Source organism: Lemur catta, chromosome 2 (assembly GCF_020740605.2).
Source record: "Lemur catta isolate mLemCat1 chromosome 2, mLemCat1.pri, whole genome shotgun sequence".
Classification (NCBI taxonomy): Eukaryota; Metazoa; Chordata; class Mammalia; order Primates; family Lemuridae; genus Lemur; species Lemur catta.
In genome coordinates, this window is record NC_059129.1 from 141,316,183 (window position 1) to 141,335,105 (window position 18,923).

General features: G+C 51.3%; 1 protein-coding gene across 2 annotated transcripts in view; it reads right to left on the reverse strand.

Annotated features, from left to right (window-relative positions):
- Positions 1-241: 241 nt before the first annotated feature.
- AGPAT4 (1-acylglycerol-3-phosphate O-acyltransferase 4) overlaps positions 242-18,923 on the reverse strand; it is a 97,949-nt gene continuing 79,267 nt past the window's right edge. For both annotated transcript variants that reach the window (XM_045544704.1, XM_045544703.1), the window contains exons 4-9: positions 10,386-10,547; positions 9,924-10,077; positions 7,986-8,088; positions 5,315-5,390; positions 3,338-3,536; positions 242-801 (exon numbers count right to left, since the gene is read on the reverse strand). In XM_045544704.1, the coding sequence (XP_045400660.1) occupies positions 707-801; positions 3,338-3,536; positions 5,315-5,390; positions 7,986-8,088; positions 9,924-10,077; positions 10,386-10,547 (789 nt within the window). In that variant the 3' untranslated portion in view covers positions 242-706. The remainder of the gene's footprint in view (positions 802-3,337; positions 3,537-5,314; positions 5,391-7,985; positions 8,089-9,923; positions 10,078-10,385; positions 10,548-18,923) is intronic.

Consider the following 18,923-nt stretch of genomic DNA (forward strand, 5'->3'; position numbering starts at 1 on the left):
CCAGGAGAGGGCGAGGTATTTGTATAACGTGGTTAGGGGGATGCAAGCTCATCTCGCAAATCGCTACAGGATGCCCAGGCTTTATTTCTAGGGTTCCTATGTGTGAGATCAGTTTCTTCAGGGAGTTGGACGCACCTGCAAGACTTTCTCCAGGACAGCGCACTGCAGTGAGACTGAGAACCACAGCTGCCTGCAGGGGACCGAATGGAGGGGAGCGGTCTGTGTAAACATATACCACAGGTGACCCAGACAAGCACTTTAATTTTTTTTTTTTTGGAGGCTTAACTTAGTCATGTTACCTAAAGCGCTTTTCACTCTATCTCTGGCAATCGAGGGTTACAGAAAACTCAGCACCAAAGGATGAAAGGGAACACTTGCCCTTTCGGTCCCCAGCCCTGCCTCCGCTGCAGCCTGAAACACCCTTGGAATTATCACAGAAGGAGGCTCACTCGACCACACAGCCATTCTCTCACACACACAAAAGGAAAGAAAACCCAAGCCCACTAAAGCACATGGGGGCAAAAAAGATTTAAGAGCATCTTCCTCCCTGTCCGGCTTTGAGACCAAACTCCCAGGTTTGAGAGGCCGAGATTCCGCTCTTCCCAGCAGGGGCTCCCCCAGCCTTCGTCACTGTGTCCCAGGAAGGAGGATATGCAGAGGCCACCAGTTCCCCCAGGTTCCCTTTAGATGGTGACATGTCCCTGAGTCAGTCATTCTGTTTCTGCTTGCTGTCGAAGTTGCCGTAGGCAGAGCCCTTGTCAATTTCTGTCACACCGATCATCCACCGAACTCCCATAGAAGCTGCAGAGATGGGAGAGCAGAGAGTGAAGAGGGGCCCAAACAGACTCTGAGGCGATTTGCTACTAGAACCATGAGAAGGCAACTGCCTGCCCTCGCAAGCAGCAGCACAGAGCTGGCGGATTTTGGGTGCCATTTCATAATCCCAGCTTCACTATAACATCTAAGTGACATTAACACGAACAGAGCAAGGCTGCAGTAGGAGGGTTTTCATCCTCGGACCTTGGACATGAATTTGGCAAACCGAGCTGTTCACAGGGGCACAGCTAATATTCAGCGAAGCTTTATAAAGAACATCCCAGGAGCCCGGAAAAGGCACCAAGTTCCCAGATTGCTTTTGGTGCAAGCATCAGAGCGGTGAACAAAGTCCCCGCACTAGCTAAGCCCCTCCTCTGAGAGCAGGATTTAGCCCACAGCAGAGAAAGGGCTGGACCCCTTGGGAGTCCAGTCTGACCACTGGGAAGCTGCCAGATCAGGCCCACTGCTCAGAAGTGGGTTTAAACTGCAGCCTCTGGAGCAGGCAGGTGAGCTCGGGTGCAGGGACCATGTCCTAATCACCCTGGTGTGCCCAGGGCCTGGCAAACCGTCTATTTATGATGAATGCTTAAGAGCTAATAGATGAGCAAGTGAACGAAATCTCCCAGGTCCTGGCGCACAGGTTCACAAAGCATTGGCATCATGGCCTCCGACCTTCCTCAGGCCCAGGGGGAGCAGACTGCCAGCCAGCCCAAGGCCCTGTCTCCCCGAGGTCACTTACAAACGGGAGACTCCTGCTTGGGGCCAATTCTAAGACCTCCATGGAGCATGATGATGATACCCGAGAGGAGTGTGTGAAACACAGACTCCTGCTCAAAGACCTCGTGAGAGGAACAGGACACCAACGCAGTGACCTGACCCAGGGCAAACCGTGGTCAGTGTCAGGCTCCAGGGCAAGGAGGTGCAGAGATGCCCCCTGTGGGTCCACACACCCCAGGCAGTGCTGGGGCCTCGGCAGCATCACTACAGTGGCCTGTCTCTGGGGTGTTCTCCACATTCCTTCTGTATTGTTTTTCTACAAGGAGTGGATATTGTTTTAATATTTTAATTTTTAGCATTAAGGTACATCTTTTAATTAAAAAAAAAGTATACTTATTCCATAAATGGTGCTGGGAAAACTGGATAGCCACATGTAGAAGACTGAAACAGAACCCACAGCTTTCACCTCTCACAAAAATCAAATCATGGTGGATAACAGACTTAAACCTTAGGTGTGAAACTATTAAAATTCTAGAAGAAAATGTGGGAAAGACTCTTACAGACATTGGCTTAGGCAAAGAATTTATGAAGAATACCCCAAAGGCAATCACAGCAACAACAAAAATAAATAAATGGGACCTGATCAAATTAAAAAGCTTCTGCACAGCCAAGGAAACAGTCATGAGAGTAAACAGACAGCCTACAGAATGGGAAAAAAATTTTCGCATGCTATACATCCGATAAAGGATTGATAACCAGAATCTATTTAGAACTCAGGAAAATCAGCAAGAAAAAATCAAACAACTCTATCAAAAAGTGGGCAAAGGACATGAACAGAAATTTTTCAAAAGAAGACAGAAGAATAGCCAACAAACATGAAAAAAATGCTCAACATCTCTAATCATGAGGGAAATGCAAATCAAAACCACAATGAGATATCACTTAACTCCAGTGAGAAGGGCCTTTATCAAAAAGTCCCATAACAATAAATGTTGGCGTGGATGCCGAGAGACAGGAACACTCATACACTGCTGGTGGGAATGCAAACTAGCACAACCTCTGTGGAAAGCAATATGGAGATACCTCAAAGAAATACAAGTAAGAACTACCATTTGATCAAGCAATCCCATTACTGGGTGTCTACCAAAGGAAAAAAGACATTCTATAGAAAAGACATCTGCACTCGAATGTTTATAGCAGCACCATTCACAACTGCAAAGATTTGGAAACAACCGAAGTGTACATCAGTACACGAGTGGATTAATCAAATGTGGTATATGTACACCATGGAGTTCTACTCAGCCACAAAAAACAAGGGTGATCTAGCACTTCTTGTATTATCCTGGATAGAGCTGGAGCCCATTCTACTAAATGAAGTATCACAAGAACGGAAAAACAAGTGCCGCATGTACTCACCATCAACTTGGTATTAACTGATCAACACTTACGTGCACATACAGTAGGAACATTCAACGGGTGTGGGGCAGGGGGGAGGGGATGGGTGTACTCACACCTAATGGATGCAGTGCGCACCACTGGGGGATGGATAGACTTGAAGCTCTGACTCACATGGGACAAAGGCAATATATGTAACCTAAGTATTTGTACCACCATAATATGCTGAAATAAAAAAAATTAAACAAACTTGAAAAAAGCATATCTCCTCCTGAAACCTAGTCCCCAGGAAGCAGCAGGGTGTGCCTTCTCTTCATTAGGGGCACAACTGCCTGTGTAGGACTTGTCCTGCACCCCCCCGTCTGGGGGTCAGGAGCCTCCCTCTGCCAGCCTCTTGCTCCCCACTTACCCACAAAGAAGACGAGGACAAAGCTGGCTAGCGTCAGGGACGACCCGCTGCTGACCATGCTGACCAGGAACTGGAAGAAAGGGTAGAGCAGCAGCGAGGCCCAGAACAGCCAGTTCACGAGGGTCCAGGGCCGCCACGGCGGCACCAGCGGGCTCTCAGGGAAGGTGCCCGTCCTGCAGTACTCCTCCTGAAAGGCATCCTGCGGGACACGACACTGGGGTCAGTGGCCAGCCTTTCTTGAGGTCCCACTCCCAAGGTGAAGCTCAGAGACACAAGGGGGCCACTGTGGGCTCAGAACTGGGGTTGTGCACCACCTTCCAGAAAGTGCTCTGGAGGCACCTACTGTGTCTTCTCAATACCACCTTGGCTGTCCCCCTCCCACAGGGACACATGGAGAGGTGGGACAGCCAAAGCCCTCACGGGGGAGAAGTGGGAGCCCCACGTCAGGCAGCCTGGGTTAGAGCTTCCCGACTCTGGGTGGGCACCCAGGCTCCTGGCCTGTGAAACGGGGAGCTGAGCCGCAGTCAGGGGAGGGCCCAACCCCAGCACGGACAGTCTGGCCTCGCCACACCTGTTCCCAGGGCACTCCACCTCCACCTGGAGGCTGCACAGATGACAAGATTTGGGGGTTGCAGGGCATTGCTTGCAGGAGATAACTGAGAGGACTCTGGGTGCCCAGCCCTGGGCTGTCATTCCAGCCCTCCATGGACAGAGAAAGGACCTGGCTGGAAGCCTGGGCCAATTACATCATTCTCTGGACCTTAATTTCCTCCTCAGTGGCGTAAGGGCTTTGGACTAGACCCTTTTGAGAAGCCCACCAGGTTGAACACTGTCATCAAATGCAAACACAGTTTAGAGAAAACATGCTAAGAGACTAACAAGGAGGAAAGGCACCCCCTTAGCTTGGTTTGCCAATGGCCACGGTTCTGCCCGAACACAGGAAAGTAAGGGCCCATCAGGAAAAATCTTTTAATTTGATGGGTTTTGGAACATAAACTTATGTGTGGCTCTTTACAAAAGGATTCATTTCTTAAGCCTTTTCTTAGCACACTTTTCTTTTTGCTAAAAGTGACATTTTTTACACTGCTTCAGTGATTAAACCAGAAAACAGCATAAGAAAAATCCTGCCTCGTGCATGAAACCGGAGGGGAAGAATTCACATTGTTTTGCGTTTCACTGCTGGGGCACAGAGGTGCATCAGCACAGAAGCTCGGTAACTCAGAATCTTGTTGTTAAAAAGCTTCGGGTCTCAGACCACCTGCAGCAGAAGCAGCTTCCTAGAAGCACGCATTTCTAGATTCCACCTTGCACTTTCCGAGTCAGAATCACTGAGGCTGGGTCCCAGGAATCTGCACAATTACAGGCTCTGGTGACAGGGTAAACTAGTCACTATTTACTGTGTGTCATCTGTCTTGTTTGTAAAAGGAGACCGGAGAGCTGTGCCCATAACTCACATAGGAAAGAGGCTGAAATGGCCAGCTCTGTGGGGTGATGCTTTAAAGGCATCACAGCAAAAGGACTATGAGGGAGCCGCAGCACAGCCAGAAGCGGGGCAAGGCCACCACAGCAGGTCTGAACCTGGCGAGGGCAAGGTGGATCCCTGCTTATGCCAGCCAGATTCTTCATTCAGAAGCAATCAAGGCCATACCCATTGCTAAAGAGAACACCCACCCCAGGAGAATACTCTCTTGGGACCAGAGGCAGGAACGCAGCGGCCGTGGGGGCCAATACCTCATCTTTGCTCCACTCTGCCTGTAAGGTACTTCCGTTGTTTTTGTGGAGCCCCTTTACAGCAGATTTTGCGATGTTCTTTTCCCTGTTGCCAAGTAGAGCGTCAGCTCCAGGATCACTAATAACTGGCTCTAGGGGACCTCACCCAGGGGAAAAAGACTTCCTGCCATTCTCAATCCCACAAGGCCGTGCGGTACGCCCACAGCTGTGACGGGAAAGGGACCCCCGAAGCCCCGACGCACCGACCTTCTCCTGGTAGAGCTTGTGGAGCCAGGCCGCGCACTTGTCCTCATCCTCCGGGATGTCTTCCAGCGGGATGCGCCTGCAAAGGCAGAGAGCAGCTAGCAGGGGGGAGGCCAGCGCCCCGGCATCCACTTTCAAATGACAGTGTTTGCCACTTTCTATTCTTTGTCTAAGTAGCATAAATAATGGGGAAGGGAAGAGAGTAATTCAACTGATAGAAAGAGGCAAAATTCCACGTCCATATCGGGGAGATACAGGCCCAAATGCAGTCATGGCCCACGAAGGAACGACCAAGGGTCGGATTCAGTGACACAAAGACATTGTCAGAAGAGGGGACAGACACCTGCCTTATTCCATCTTCCCTGCCACCTCGCAGAGATGGTCCCCAAACCTAATGTTTGTCTCTCCCACAGAGGATAAATTCCACACGAGACAATCCTATATACACAGAATCTGTGTATGAGAGGTAACAACTAGTAACAACTGCTTAGCCAGGTAACGACTTAATGGTAGTAGCAAAGTTTCTCCCAGCAAATGATTTCTCTGGCCTCTTGGAAAGTCTGAGGCAGACTTTCTCCAAGGGCTTTGACAAATCAGTGGTGTGGATGTTGGGGAACTAAAGTTTCCCCAGGCTCTGTGGCTCAGACAGCGGCCCCTGAGTCACTGCACCCCGGCGGTAGCTCAGCAACTCAGGTGGCTCCAAGGGCTGGTGCTGGCAAGGGCTTAAGGCCCGTCCACTGGTAACAGCCCATTCTGAACAAGGGGAGAAGTCACTTTGCCACGTTTCCTATTCCATATATATTTCTATTTGTTCTCAGGTTGCTGGCTTTTGTGATTTCAAGGAATGTTCCTTTACACCAGATTTTGTCCACGTCAAAGTTCATATCTGGCATGATTTTCCACTCCCAACTGTAACCTACAACCTAGGACTATCTTAGTAAGAGGATACATTTTTAGATCTACCACACTATAGTCTAAACTATGAGATTTCATCTTATATAACAGATTACAGTGAGCCACTGCCATTAGAATAATGGCTTCCTCTTCAATGCAGTATTGTACAGAGGTCAGTTTTTCACATAATTAGAACTTACCTGTGAGCTCCTCCAGAAATACTCTTTCAGTTTGTTTGTTCCTACATGTACTGCACTTCCACGAATACTCCACATCTTTGCTCTTTCTGATCTATTCTGGTTTAGAAACCAGATCCTTAAAGCCTGCATAGTAATTCTTTATTTAAATAATGAGAATTTAGGCAATTTTGTTCTTTTCAATAACTTGACATTATTGCCCTTAATGTTCTAGTACGTTGTATCGAAAATGACTCAATCATTTTCAATAGGCAACTACAACGAGAGAAAATGTGTGTTGAGTCGCATAAACGATACTGTTCCTCTCTCAGTGACAGTGACCCGGCTTCGGTGGGTGAGCCCGACGACAGTCATGTTTTGGCTGTGCACTCCCTTGCTCCCGCCTAAGCTTTGGAGAGTTGCAGTTACCTGTGAGGTAAAATAGTCTTGCAGCATTGCTTGCGGTTTCCCCAAATAACTTGAGCCCAGCTGACCGCTGAACGGAGCTCCTGCCAGGTGTCAAATGGGGGATAAAACTCACTTTACTCCTGGGAGGTTTCCTTTGGGAAGGCAGATGATTCTCCTGCCCTCATGTGCCACAGAATGTTCACAAGGCAGACTGGCGCCGGCACAGTTAGAAAACATAATGGAGGTGCTTCTTTCCTGTTTGTTATGGGAGAGCCAGAGTTGTTTCCAGGGAGGAAGCTATTTAATTCAGGCGGCCAGTCCAGCAAAACATCTCCTCAGGACAGTTGGAACATTTTTATAGCCTACCAGGGATGATGGGCCACTGACTTTTCATTGTGCTGTGTTGTAATTTGGCAAGTGCAAGGGCTTTAATCAGAAGGTTATATACCACTTGACTAATAGGGACTTGCAGGTCTCCATGCGTGGCGTTTCCAGTTCTGGTTAGCTTTCAGGGAAGGTGGCCTACAGCATAAGGAACCATCCCTGACCCACGTCACATTAGGTTTTAATGCACGAATCCCTGTGTTTTACCATCTGCAGCATCTTTCAAATCTGTTTCCTACCACCTTGGTGACATTCTGGAGGTGTTAGACCCATTCTGTAAGTTGATAAGTAGGCAAAGAGAACTGGTTTGTCTAATGTCTTCTAGATGCGTTTTCAATAAAATCACTAATGGTCTGGAATATGACACATAAGTGACTTTTACTGCAAAAATGTTTTTCCATTTGCTTCTAGGCCTCCTTATAAACCTGTATCTGTGTGTATTTGGACACGACAGACCCATCTTCTGAGAAAAGGGGTCAATAAAGTAATCTCTTCATACTCAGCCTCCAAACAACTATAGGGTCTTCCATTTGTCCAGCCTGAGCCCTGTGACAGGAAAGAGCTGGTGACAGAGGATCAGGAAGTAGCTGGGAGGGAAGGCGCCTTCCCCAGACTATTCACAGTAGGAAGATGTGTCTCGAGTCCATTGTATAAATGCGGACTGATGCGGACTGTAAACAAGTTCCATGCAGAACAGATCGCAAACACGAAAGCGTTAACCAGATACTGCTGGACGGAGGTCTCTGGGTCACGTGCGATGTGATTACTTTAGAACGGGCACTCTCTTTTCTGGGGAGCACATGAGCACTTACCTAACGTACATGTCTGCATGGTATTTCTTTCCGTTTAGGACTCCCAGCAGTGTTGGATTTTCATTATTTCTGAAATTGAGTGTACAGTCATATACAGCTGAAACTATAAAAAATAAAACAAATACAAAGCAGTATATAGCATGTGAACCCAATTTTGTTTTGTAGACACACACACTGGAAGACAATCAAATCTCAAACTGGTTATCTCGTAATGGTGCGATTACAGATTTCTTCTTTGTGCTTTTCTGTATCGTCCAGATGTTCTACATAGAACATGTATCATCTTTTGTAACCAGAAAACCCCACTATAACTTAGTATGAGAAAGCAGAGGTCGTTACTGAGGTCAGATCAGTTACAAACTCATACTGCAATGTCGGAGCTAGATGTACTACAACAGTGATTTGCAACTTTCTAACTGCACAGCCTATCATGGCCAGCAAACACCGAACTTTAACACGCTGACTGCCACACTAGAAAAAAATACTTTTTTCCTTGTGGCCACAGTGTTTTATTACATAGAATGAAAACTTCAAAAACAAAACAATCCTTTCTAATTTAATGAAAAATGTGTTACTTTTTATTGTTTTCTGTGAGTTATGTGCAATTAAGTTGTCAATATTAATTGTAACAACAAGAACATCAACAAGATTTTCACCAGCCAACTGCAGGGTTTTGCCCAGGGGGCACCCAGCCCGTGACACGTCCACTACAGCGTGGCAGCGTCAGTGTCATGCGCACCACGTGGCTCCCAAGGTAAAGAGACATGTGAGTCACACGTTTCACAAGGCCCCAAGCTCAAAACTAGTGTGAGTTAAACACAACTCACATGGCAGTTGATGTGTTAAACAAATACAGATAGTAAAATAAATGAATCCCAAGTGTACTAAGTTACAGCAGCATCAGCATTCTATGAGCATTTGTTCCCCTAGAAAAATAAGATCGTTATAAAATTATCCTATGACAAGATACTGACGGGAGACTTCGGAAGGAATTGAATTGCAGTCAATTGAAACGTGGCTGAGAACAAGTCTGCGATGTTAATGGGGCCGCCCAATGGGGAGTGAGCCTGTCACATACTGGAAGTCACATCAGAATCCACCGTCGCAGGCCTGGGACCTGGCCGGTGCGCAGTGAGTGCTGTGGGGTCAGAGGGCTGAAGAAGCACCAGTGAACAAGGGGGTGACGGAGCAGAGAAACGCACAGCGGAAACACGTCCACGTGCTGCAGTGCCAGCCAGCGCCGCACGGTGGAAAGGACAGGGGTTTTGGAGTCAGGCTGGTGTGGATCCCAGCGCCCGCCGCCAGCCTTCTCCGCCTGGTCAGCCACTGAGCTGCCCCCAGGGACCAAAGCCCCGACGGGAAGGCGGGAAGGGATACCTGCTTCAGAGCCGGGGGGAAGGGCAGTGGGGATTTGGGACGAGGTGGCTGCAGAATGGTGTTGCTGAACTGGCGGAGGAGGATCAAAAAGGAGACAGACAAAAGTGCAACAAGAGGCCCGTGGCAAGTTGCTGCTGCTATTTTCCTGTTCTTACTGACCCAGAGGTCGTCTGCGACAGACCACAAGGTCAGAGTTCGTCAGCTGCAGGTATCTGATGCCAGCAGGTGGGCAAGAAATGCCCCCCAAACCCAACTGGGCTCCCTGGGGCCTGCAGGCTACCCATTCAGCTCACAGTGCCGCTGCTGACAGCAGAGGACAGTGTTGTCCTGGACACCCCAGATGAGAGTGCAGCCGACCAGGTGCCTGCCAGGTGTGCATGTGTCACCTGTCCCAGGTTCCCAGTCCCCTCAGAGACCCAATTTAGCAGCCGCTCCAAGCTCCCAGCCACAGGTTATCTGGGCAGCACAGCCAAGAAACAAGCTCTGCCTATCAGAGGGCGGCTGTGCTCGTTTGTCCTTGCTGGGGCGGGGAGGCCGCAGGGACACCGCGATCTTCCTTACCTACATTTCTCAAACTCCTCACGGTGACTACGAAGCCCTTGGTGCGCGGCAGCAGGTGGTGCTTGAGGCTGGGCAGCCCCTTGGCCTGGGCCACCTGCATGCTGATCTGGTGCTTCTTCTCCGTGAACCGGGTGCCCTCGCAGTGGATCAGGAACTGGAAGGCAGAGGGCGGCAGTCACGGTCACACAGGTCCTACGGTCACACACGACCCCACAGTCACACGTCATCCCGTGGAAGATACACAGGGTCCCTCGGTCAACACAGAGCTGCGAGGTCACACTCGACCCATGGTCACACACAACCCCATGGTCACAAAGCATTCTTCAGTCACACCTAGTCCTATGGTCCCATGGTCTCACATGACCCCATGGTCACGTCACCCCACAGAAGGCACCCAAGGGCCCTTGGTCACACACACCCTGCAGGAGCCGTTACGACACGGCTGCTCTGATGCCTACGTACAAAATACTTCTCGGGGTAATCCCGGAGGTGCGTCAGGCTCGTGGCGACCGTCTTGCGATCTTGCTCCCACTTCCGCGTGCAGAAGACCATTTCTGTGAAGTACCACATCCAGCCAATGATCGGGACGTACGCCAGCTCCTTCTTGGCCAGGACTTTGGAGCCCTGAAACAGACGTCCATGGAAAGAGAGATCAGAGTCATCTCCCTTGGCTGTTGGAGACCTCAGCAGAAAAAGAAGAATAAACATGAATGCCCAAAGCCTCAGGGGACAGTTCCAGAACACAGCGAGGCCAAAGCCGTTGGCTCTGGAACCCACCCCACCCCCACCCCCACCCCCGATTAGCCAGCGGCCAAGTTCGTGCCAACTGTGCTGGCGAGTGCCAGAGGCCGGAGGCCCCTGTTTCTCCATGGGGACAGCAGGAGTCTGGGAAGACACCAGGCCACCAGCCGAGGGCATTCAAGGGTCTCATTAAGCCCACCACACAGGCGTGTAGCCCTACTCTGTGCAGCTCTTTCCCACAGCCTCACTCGAGCCTCGGCCAGGCCAGCTGAGCCCCACAGGCAGAGCTGGCAGGGGCCCTGTCACAGCGCGGGGAGCTGGGCCTGCGGGCTCGGGCCAGCCGGCTGCACAGGGTGGGGCTGCGGGTGAAACTCAGGCCCTCAGAGACACCATCACACCCACAGCCACTGCAACAATGGCTCAGCTTGGGGACAACAGCCGCACCCCCCACGCCCCAACCCTGCAGAACTGAGAAGGTGTATGCAGACAATTGCTACCTTATTTTGAAAAAACAACTTCTTCCCCCATTCAGGGAAGAAAAAGCACAGACACCTTGCAAGTATAGCATTCTCCATCTTCTATGGATTTTGTTTTTCACACAAACCCATCATGCGAATTCCCTGGATGAGAACCTAAGCCATGAAACCGGGAGCCCTGCCCCAGGGGACTCGGGCAGTCCTTGTGGGTGAGGGAACTGGCCAGTGTGGGAGCCAGGGCACAAGGCCTTGTGCTTTCCGCAAATTGTGTGTGATTCTGAACCAATAGGAATAGGTACTCCCATTTTACAGACAATCAAACTGAGGCTCAGAGACACTGAGTGGCCCGGAATCGTGTATCACGTGGCTGACAGTGGCAAGCTAAGGATCTAGCCATGCACCTGAGGCTGAGACCCCTGCTGTCACTCGGGTGAGCATAGGGCCCCGGGCCAACAGCCCCTGCCCGGCCCCTCCTGCATTCACAGATTCCCCATCTGGTTCCGAGGGCAACACACTCGGGGACAGAGGACCCTCTTCTGGGTCCCAGGGATGACCAGGAGTGACAGAAGCCCACCCTGTCTCCCCAGCTGGTCATCAGCTCCAGGGTCAGTGTGGCCCCATGCTGGCCAACGTGACCCACAGGCCCGCTGAGGGCTGTGTGCGTGGCGGGGCCTCTGGGTAAGATTCTGCTGATGGAAGAAGGACGGCCAAGGGGCCTGGCCCATCTTCCTGCCTCCAACATGGTCGTCAGCATGTCACAGCTTTGACCTCATGTTGCGACTCTCAAGACAACAGCCTAGAAATGCTGAGGCCCTCAGGCTGCTGCACCAACCCTAGCAGCCTCCGGCTGCCGCCCCACTGTCGCCGAGGCAACTCCGCGTCTTCACAAATGCAGCGTCTGTCCTGCACGTTTAGCTGGCCGGGCCTGAGGGAGTGCCGTGCCCGGGCCAACGGCCATGCTACCATTCAGCTCTTCTCTCTTCTCAATACGGGGTTACTTTAAAGTCCTAAAAGGGCGAACTGACTGTCCTGGCTCCTGGAGTCATCTCCTTTGTCATGCTGTAACTGACAAGGGCATGCCCGTCACTCAAAAGCATGAACACGAACTGCCCGAGGACCCCCCCTCTCCCATGAGCGCCATCGACCCGTGTCCACACTGGGTTTCAGGCCAGGTGATGCCCCTCGCTGCCCCTCCCGCTGCCAGTGAGAGGCATTCTCCACATCCCCTACCCTCCTCTGTTCTGTCACCTCCCTAGTCACAGCCTTTAAGATGAAAACAAAACAAACCAAACAAAAAATCTTTACCAATAACCTAAACTTGTGTTCCTGGTAGGTTAAGACTACTTTTTACAATTATGTTTACCTGAACTCATTCCACACATAATCTGTGGCCGTACGAAGGAGTCATAGAAGATGATCTGTGCCACAGCCGCGAGGGGGACCGCATTCTCCAGAGTAGCAGCCACTGGCAGTGGGAAGGTGAAGGGTCCCGTGTGGTCCCTTGTGACTGCCTGGGGTGGGGGGGGGGAAGTACTCTCGGGTGCGTTTCTTACTAATAGTTCTACCCCACAAGACCCAAGCGGGTCTTAGTGGTTGGCCTTTGCTGACCTGCTGCTGAAAGGAAATAGCACCTCTGACCTGACAGTGACATGGGTGTCTGGGCCCAAAGATGGCAACCTCAGAGTCTGTATTTCCATCACTGTTAGACCTCTGAAAACGGTTCACATGGCCCGAGGTAGAAGCATTTCATGGGTTATGGTCTGCACTACATGTCCAATGTGGAACACCACAGACAGGTCAGCGCACTATCGCCATGTGCCAACTCTGCTCTGCCGCCGGCTTTGTGAATACAGTCTTATTGGCACACGGCCACTCCAGTGCACTTACCTGTGGTCGGTCTCCGGCTGCTGTCACACTGCAGTGCGGGAGGTGAACAGCTGTGACAGAGACCGCATGGTCCACACAGCCTAAAATAGTCACTATCTGGTCCATCAGTTTGCCAGTTCCTGGTTTAGAGCCACGAAAGTTTGTTTGCTATGGAGACTTAATGGCTGGGGAAACACTTACTGTATAACACCAAATTTTATAAAGCTCTGGAGTCAAAGCTGAGTCTGTAGCATGATTATGACTTTTGAATAAGCAAAGCAGAGGAGAAAAACAGTAGCTATTGCTGAGTGGTCAGATTATAAGTGATTTTTATTTTGTTAGATTTTCCTTTTCTCTTATAAAAATTATTGTATTATATTTATCACAAAAATTATAAAAAATATTGCACTGTATCCCTCTAACAATGCCAGTTTTAAGGGGCTGACATCAGCATGTTTTCACCATTTGCTGTGGGAACATACGTGAGGCTCTGGATCAAAAACAGTCTGCTGTAGTGATCAGAAGGGACAGAGGAGACGTTTCCGTCTTTATCCTGAAGTAATGCATCTTCCAACCTTATCAGTGGGCCTAGGTCTTGATGTTTATGTTTAGTAAGAAACTTGTTAAAATAGTAAAAGTAGAAACTTTTACCTTCGAACTAAAGAAACTTCACTCAGCTTCCTTTCCTTGGCAGGACTGCGTGGAAAACCATGGCCCAGCTGTGTGACTTTGGTCAAGATGCTTAACCTTCCTGGGTTTCAGTTTTCCCAGCTATATTATGAGGAAAATAATGCTTATCCCATGGTGTCCCTGTAAAGATTTCATAACATACGAAACGTACACAAAAGCATAGACTTGGGAGCCCAGCACAGGTGTTCCATGGTGTGGAGCTACTGTTACCATTGCAGAGTAAGTGCGGTGTCTGAATGTCTCTTTATTCAACCCATTTTCTAAGCTGTGCTCTAGCATAATAGTATTAATGACCGGTTACGTTTATTTGAGCACTGTGAGATAGGCACTGTGTTCAGAGATTTCCTTGAGTTAACTCATTTATGACCAAGAGACTAGAAACTAGGAAACCACGCCGACAGTGCCCAGGGAGCAGGTTCAATGTCCTGCAGACATCATGACTCTCCCAGGCCAAGCGAAGGCTTCCATGTATGGATGGCAACAGCTTTAAGAGAGAATGTACAAGAAAATATGCCAACTTCATTGATTCTGGGTTAATTTTGGAGGTCAACCCGAGAGGATTTCCTGATGGGTTAGATTTGTCAACAGCGCCATCTAGATACAAGTGCGTCTAGAAAATCTAAAATTTTCACAGGCAGTACGGAGCAACTCCAGCCGCTCCACGCAGAGCCCACTGCTGGGGGGAGAGCTACTTCGGGGGACACTGAGGGGGGGTGTGCACCGACCCTGAGATTTGGTGGCTCCGCGGCCTTTGCGGCCAGCAGTGATCGGAATGAGGCCTTTCTGGTTAAGGCTTTTCTCCACCACGGCCGCCCGCAAGGTGTTAGGCGAAATACCCTGAGGATGGCCATTACCAGGAGCACCTCTTCACACACCTCTGTGCTGCCCACCCCCACGACTCCCCGGGACCGAGACTGGCAGAGCCCATGGGGGCTGGGACTGGGCAGCAGGCAGCCCTGGCCGAGGCATTGCGTGCAAACATCCTACCATTCCTTAAGTTTGCCAGTGTGGTCGCCAGTCATCTGGGTTCACCCAAGGTCACTTATTTCTATTAAATATATAAAATGGGGCATCTTAAGTTTAACTTTGGAAACAGGTGAGGCGTTTGGTTCGTTAACAATAGGCAGGCCAAGTCCACGCTTGAACCTTTGACCGTTTCCTGACTGTGAGCTGGAGACACCCTAGCTAATGCTTCCACTCCACACAGCCCAGCCCAGCCGTCCAGCCCGACTCTGCAGACAACCCGCAGGCCAGCCGACGGCTCGGCCTCTGTTGGGACATGTGACCCGTAAGCTCATCTGATTGGGATCCTCAACCCATAGCTGCTGTGCCCGTGGGAAGGGACTGCTGAAGAGCCCCTGGACGGCAGGTGCTGGGAACACAAAGTTGCATGTCCCTGTCCATGCCCTTGAGGGGCTCAGAGTCTAGTGGGGAGAAAGACACAGGAAGCCAACAATTTCTGTCATCCATCTCTGCCACTAAACCCTGCGCATAAGCTGTTGCACAGACCTGCTCTCCCTCAAGAGAGGTAAGTGGAAGACAGGACAGTGTGGGCTGGAGTGTCTCTGAAATCTGAGTCCCCAGTTAAAATAAAATGCAGGAGGCAAGACTGGAGTGCAACATAATGAGCCAGGTGTGTGTGCACGCAAGTGTGTGTGTGTCAAAAGGTGACACTCTACTCCTGCCAACTGGAGCGGCACAGGTGGGCCCAGCCGCTGTGCCTCTCTTGCTTTCTAACTTCTCTGATGCTGAGAGGAAACGCTGTGGACCTTGGACTACCAGAAAAATCTCAAGAGACTCCTAAAACGCAATGAACCCTGCTCTACAATTAGTCACAGCCACAGGAGAAATGCATAAAGCAAACATGAAGCAAAGCTCTAAGAATTCCTCTCTTGGACTGGAGAGCACAGCGCACCATTTATCATGGTGGAGGGAATGCGGGGCCGGCTACATCTCCCCCTTCCCCAGACTGGGTGCACAGGTGCAGGGAAAGGAGGGCACTTGGGGGACCAGCGAGGGGGCTTTGCACTGCAGGGTACCTATCGCAACTGCCAGGTTGGAGCAGAGGAGACGAGCTCCCTGCACCACACCCTCCACCCTTCCCGGACACAGGTCCTCACGGCCCCCTCCTGGTGCTGTTCTTAGTGGCCAGCCCAGTCCTTCCTGGGATGGCCTTGGGCCCGAGTAGATGGAAGACGGAGCAGAGGTGTTAAGGGGCGGGTGGGGAACAGGACTCTCCAGGGGCAGAAGGTGACAGGAGCTATTTCCCTTGTGCCACGGTGGCCAGTAGGTACCTGCGGAACAGCTGCAGGAAGCACAGGCGGACGGGGCCACGGGAGGGCCCCCGAGCACGCAGGAGGTGGGCGTGAGAAAGGGGGCAGTTAGTGGGTGACACAGAGGCCATGCAGTGCAGATGCCACAGGCTGTGGCCCTTGCTGAGAGCCGCATGCAGGGGGCAGGAAGCCCCACGCTGCCTGCTGCTGTAAGCAAGCCTGGATTTACACACGGTCAGTGTGAGAAAGACACTGCCAGGGGATTCTGTTCAATGAAAAAGACAACCTTGGTGTGTCACACGTGGGACTAGGCTTTTAAAGATGCAGTACGCACTGCTGTTTCCAGGACTGGACTCGGTTGTTATGAGCTCAAGGTGCAGCTGCCCTTCCCCGGGCGGCCATTCCTTTCCTGGGCCAAGGAGCCACCTGGCTACGCTGTTTGTCACCATTCCCTTGGATTCTGTACCCACATGGTGCCAGATCTCGGCACGCCTGGCCCAGCTGGCGAGTGGTGAGAGGCAGGGCGCGGCCCCCACCTGGCCCTGGTGTGACAGCCGCGCCTGCAGAGCCAGGCAGACAGAGCTGCTGGGACTGGTGCCGGGGCGGAGGGTGTTGGCCACGTGCCCAGGTGACCCCAGCGTTGGGGGCAGGGTGCAAACCATAGCTGCAGCCGTGTCTGCCGAAAACACTCCTCGACACCTGGAAACCTCTAACTTCCCCTGAGCCCAAGAGCACTGGACTAGATTGTACGCGTGAAGAAGCTGGGGTACAGTCGAATGGAACAATGTTTTGTGTCACACAGAAACGATGGGGCGTGTAGCTGCACGGGGCCTCGTGCAGGACGGCTGGGCCAGTCCCACTAGTAAAACATTCACACTCCCTCCTATACTCCGCACCCTCATCCCACTTTTCATGATACGAAAACAGTCAGTGAAGGGGAGCTAATCAGGGTCAGGGAAATGAATAATTGTTTTACATCCACTTTGCGCCAGGCACTTGAACTAGGTATTTGCATACATTATTTCATCAAACTCCCATCGCACCATGAGATGGAAATTAACAGAGGTTCAGAAAAGTCAGAAAACCTCCCCAAGGTCACATAGCCGGTAAACGCAGGAACCCAAGTTCAAGTCCACATCTCAAGTCCACATCTCTGGGCCTCTAAGCCACTGTTGTTGGTTTTGCCCACATAGTGATTCTGGTCTCCTGGCATTCGGCCTGTGCAGCCCACCCTGCTCCCCCTGGAGCGTGGCTGTGCTTACCGACGGTATACGATGGAAGTGGAAGGACGTCACTTCCGAGTGCTGGTTACAAAAGGCCTATGGCTTCTGCCTCGGGTGCTCCCACTCTCTTGCATGGCTCACCCTGGGGGGAGCAGCTGCCATGTCTCAGGGAAACCCCGTGGCGAGGGACGGCGGCCTGGCAACGAGCCGTGAGCGAGCTTGGAGGCAGAGCACGCACCTGTGCAGCCACACCTGCATTCCTGACCACGCAGACGGAGACATTCTGGACATGCCTGTCGGTTTACGCCACTACACTGTGGGCTCATTGAGCTGCTTGGACGACTAACCAATAAGGCTGCTTTAAGGACCTGCCGATAAATACCCGCTTGGCCTAAGAATTCAGACAAATATTGACACGACAGCTGCTGCTCACAGACGGCTCGCTGGGCCTGGCACCGCGCAGAGGCCTCACCGTCATGACCTCGTGTGGCCTGCTGGGGACTGCGGCGAGTGGCACGTGTGTGTTTTACCGAGGCATGAAGGGAAGCAAACAGGGATCTGAAACCGCGGGACCCCGGGCCTTTGCTTGCACACCTGTTCATTCGGCTCCTTAGTGGCGTGTGGCCTCAGGTGCCCACGTGTCACACTCAGCGCAGGGAGGAGAGTCAGTGTGGGAGTCCGTGGTCACAACCAAAGCTTTTGGAGCCCGGCCTGTGCCAGGACCGCCGGCCCAGGGGAACCTCCCGCGACAGGTCACTGGAATGACCACGGCCACACGGATCTTAAGTGTTTTGTTTTCAAAAGACTGAAAGCCTTTTTTTTTTTTTAAGAGACTTCTATCACTTTTCCTCTAAAACCAATTTAACATTTAATATCACCTTCAAGAATTTCTGCAAATTTCATTTGACTTCAATTTAAACTCATTTCCGCTTAGGCCGTTATAGGCGAGGATGAAAAACGCCTAGTCATGAACTTTCTTTGTTTCCTTGCTGCTTAAAAAAGCAAATTCCACAGACTCCAGAAGGATCTCAACATCATGTGCTATTGAAAAAAAAAAAGAATAGGTAGTGATTTTTGGAAGGTCATTGAAGACAAAAGATACTGCTGAACAATTAATATTAATATTTATTATAACAAGGTGCTGTTTCTTCCCCCTTCAAGGGCAGTAGAAATTAACAGGCACCTGGAAAGAGGCATCTCAGCCGCCCCGTGTGCCCCACCTGCCGGCAGCTCCCCTAGCAGAGGGCAGGGCTGTGCCCTGCGACTCGGGGAGGCCGTCCCCTGGCAGAGCACGGTCTGGTCGTCGGCACCCGAGCCGGCCAGCGCCCCCCAAAGGCTCCTGACTCCCTCATCCTCTCCTCCGGTGGAGCTGCGCCTTCTCACCAGAACTTGCCACTGGCTATTTCTCCGGTGTCTGGAGAAGAAGGGAAAGTGACTCGCCCCTCTCCGCTCTCCCTCCAGTTCCCATGGGAACTCCAGGCTCAAGGAAGCACTTTAGCAAGAAGCCAGAACACCCGAGGGCCCCCCCCCCCCCGAGCAAGGCTCCCCAACCTCCCGTGAGAGCGGAGAGGCATCAGCTTCGCGACCTGCCTACCTCACCCCTGGTGGAGTTTCCCAAGACTCGGAAACCCCTACAAACAGTCTCCAAAATCAACAGCAATGCTCCCACTCCTGCAACCCGTGGCACTATTGTGTGGGTTTGCACGGTGATGAACGCTGGTATTCATGTAA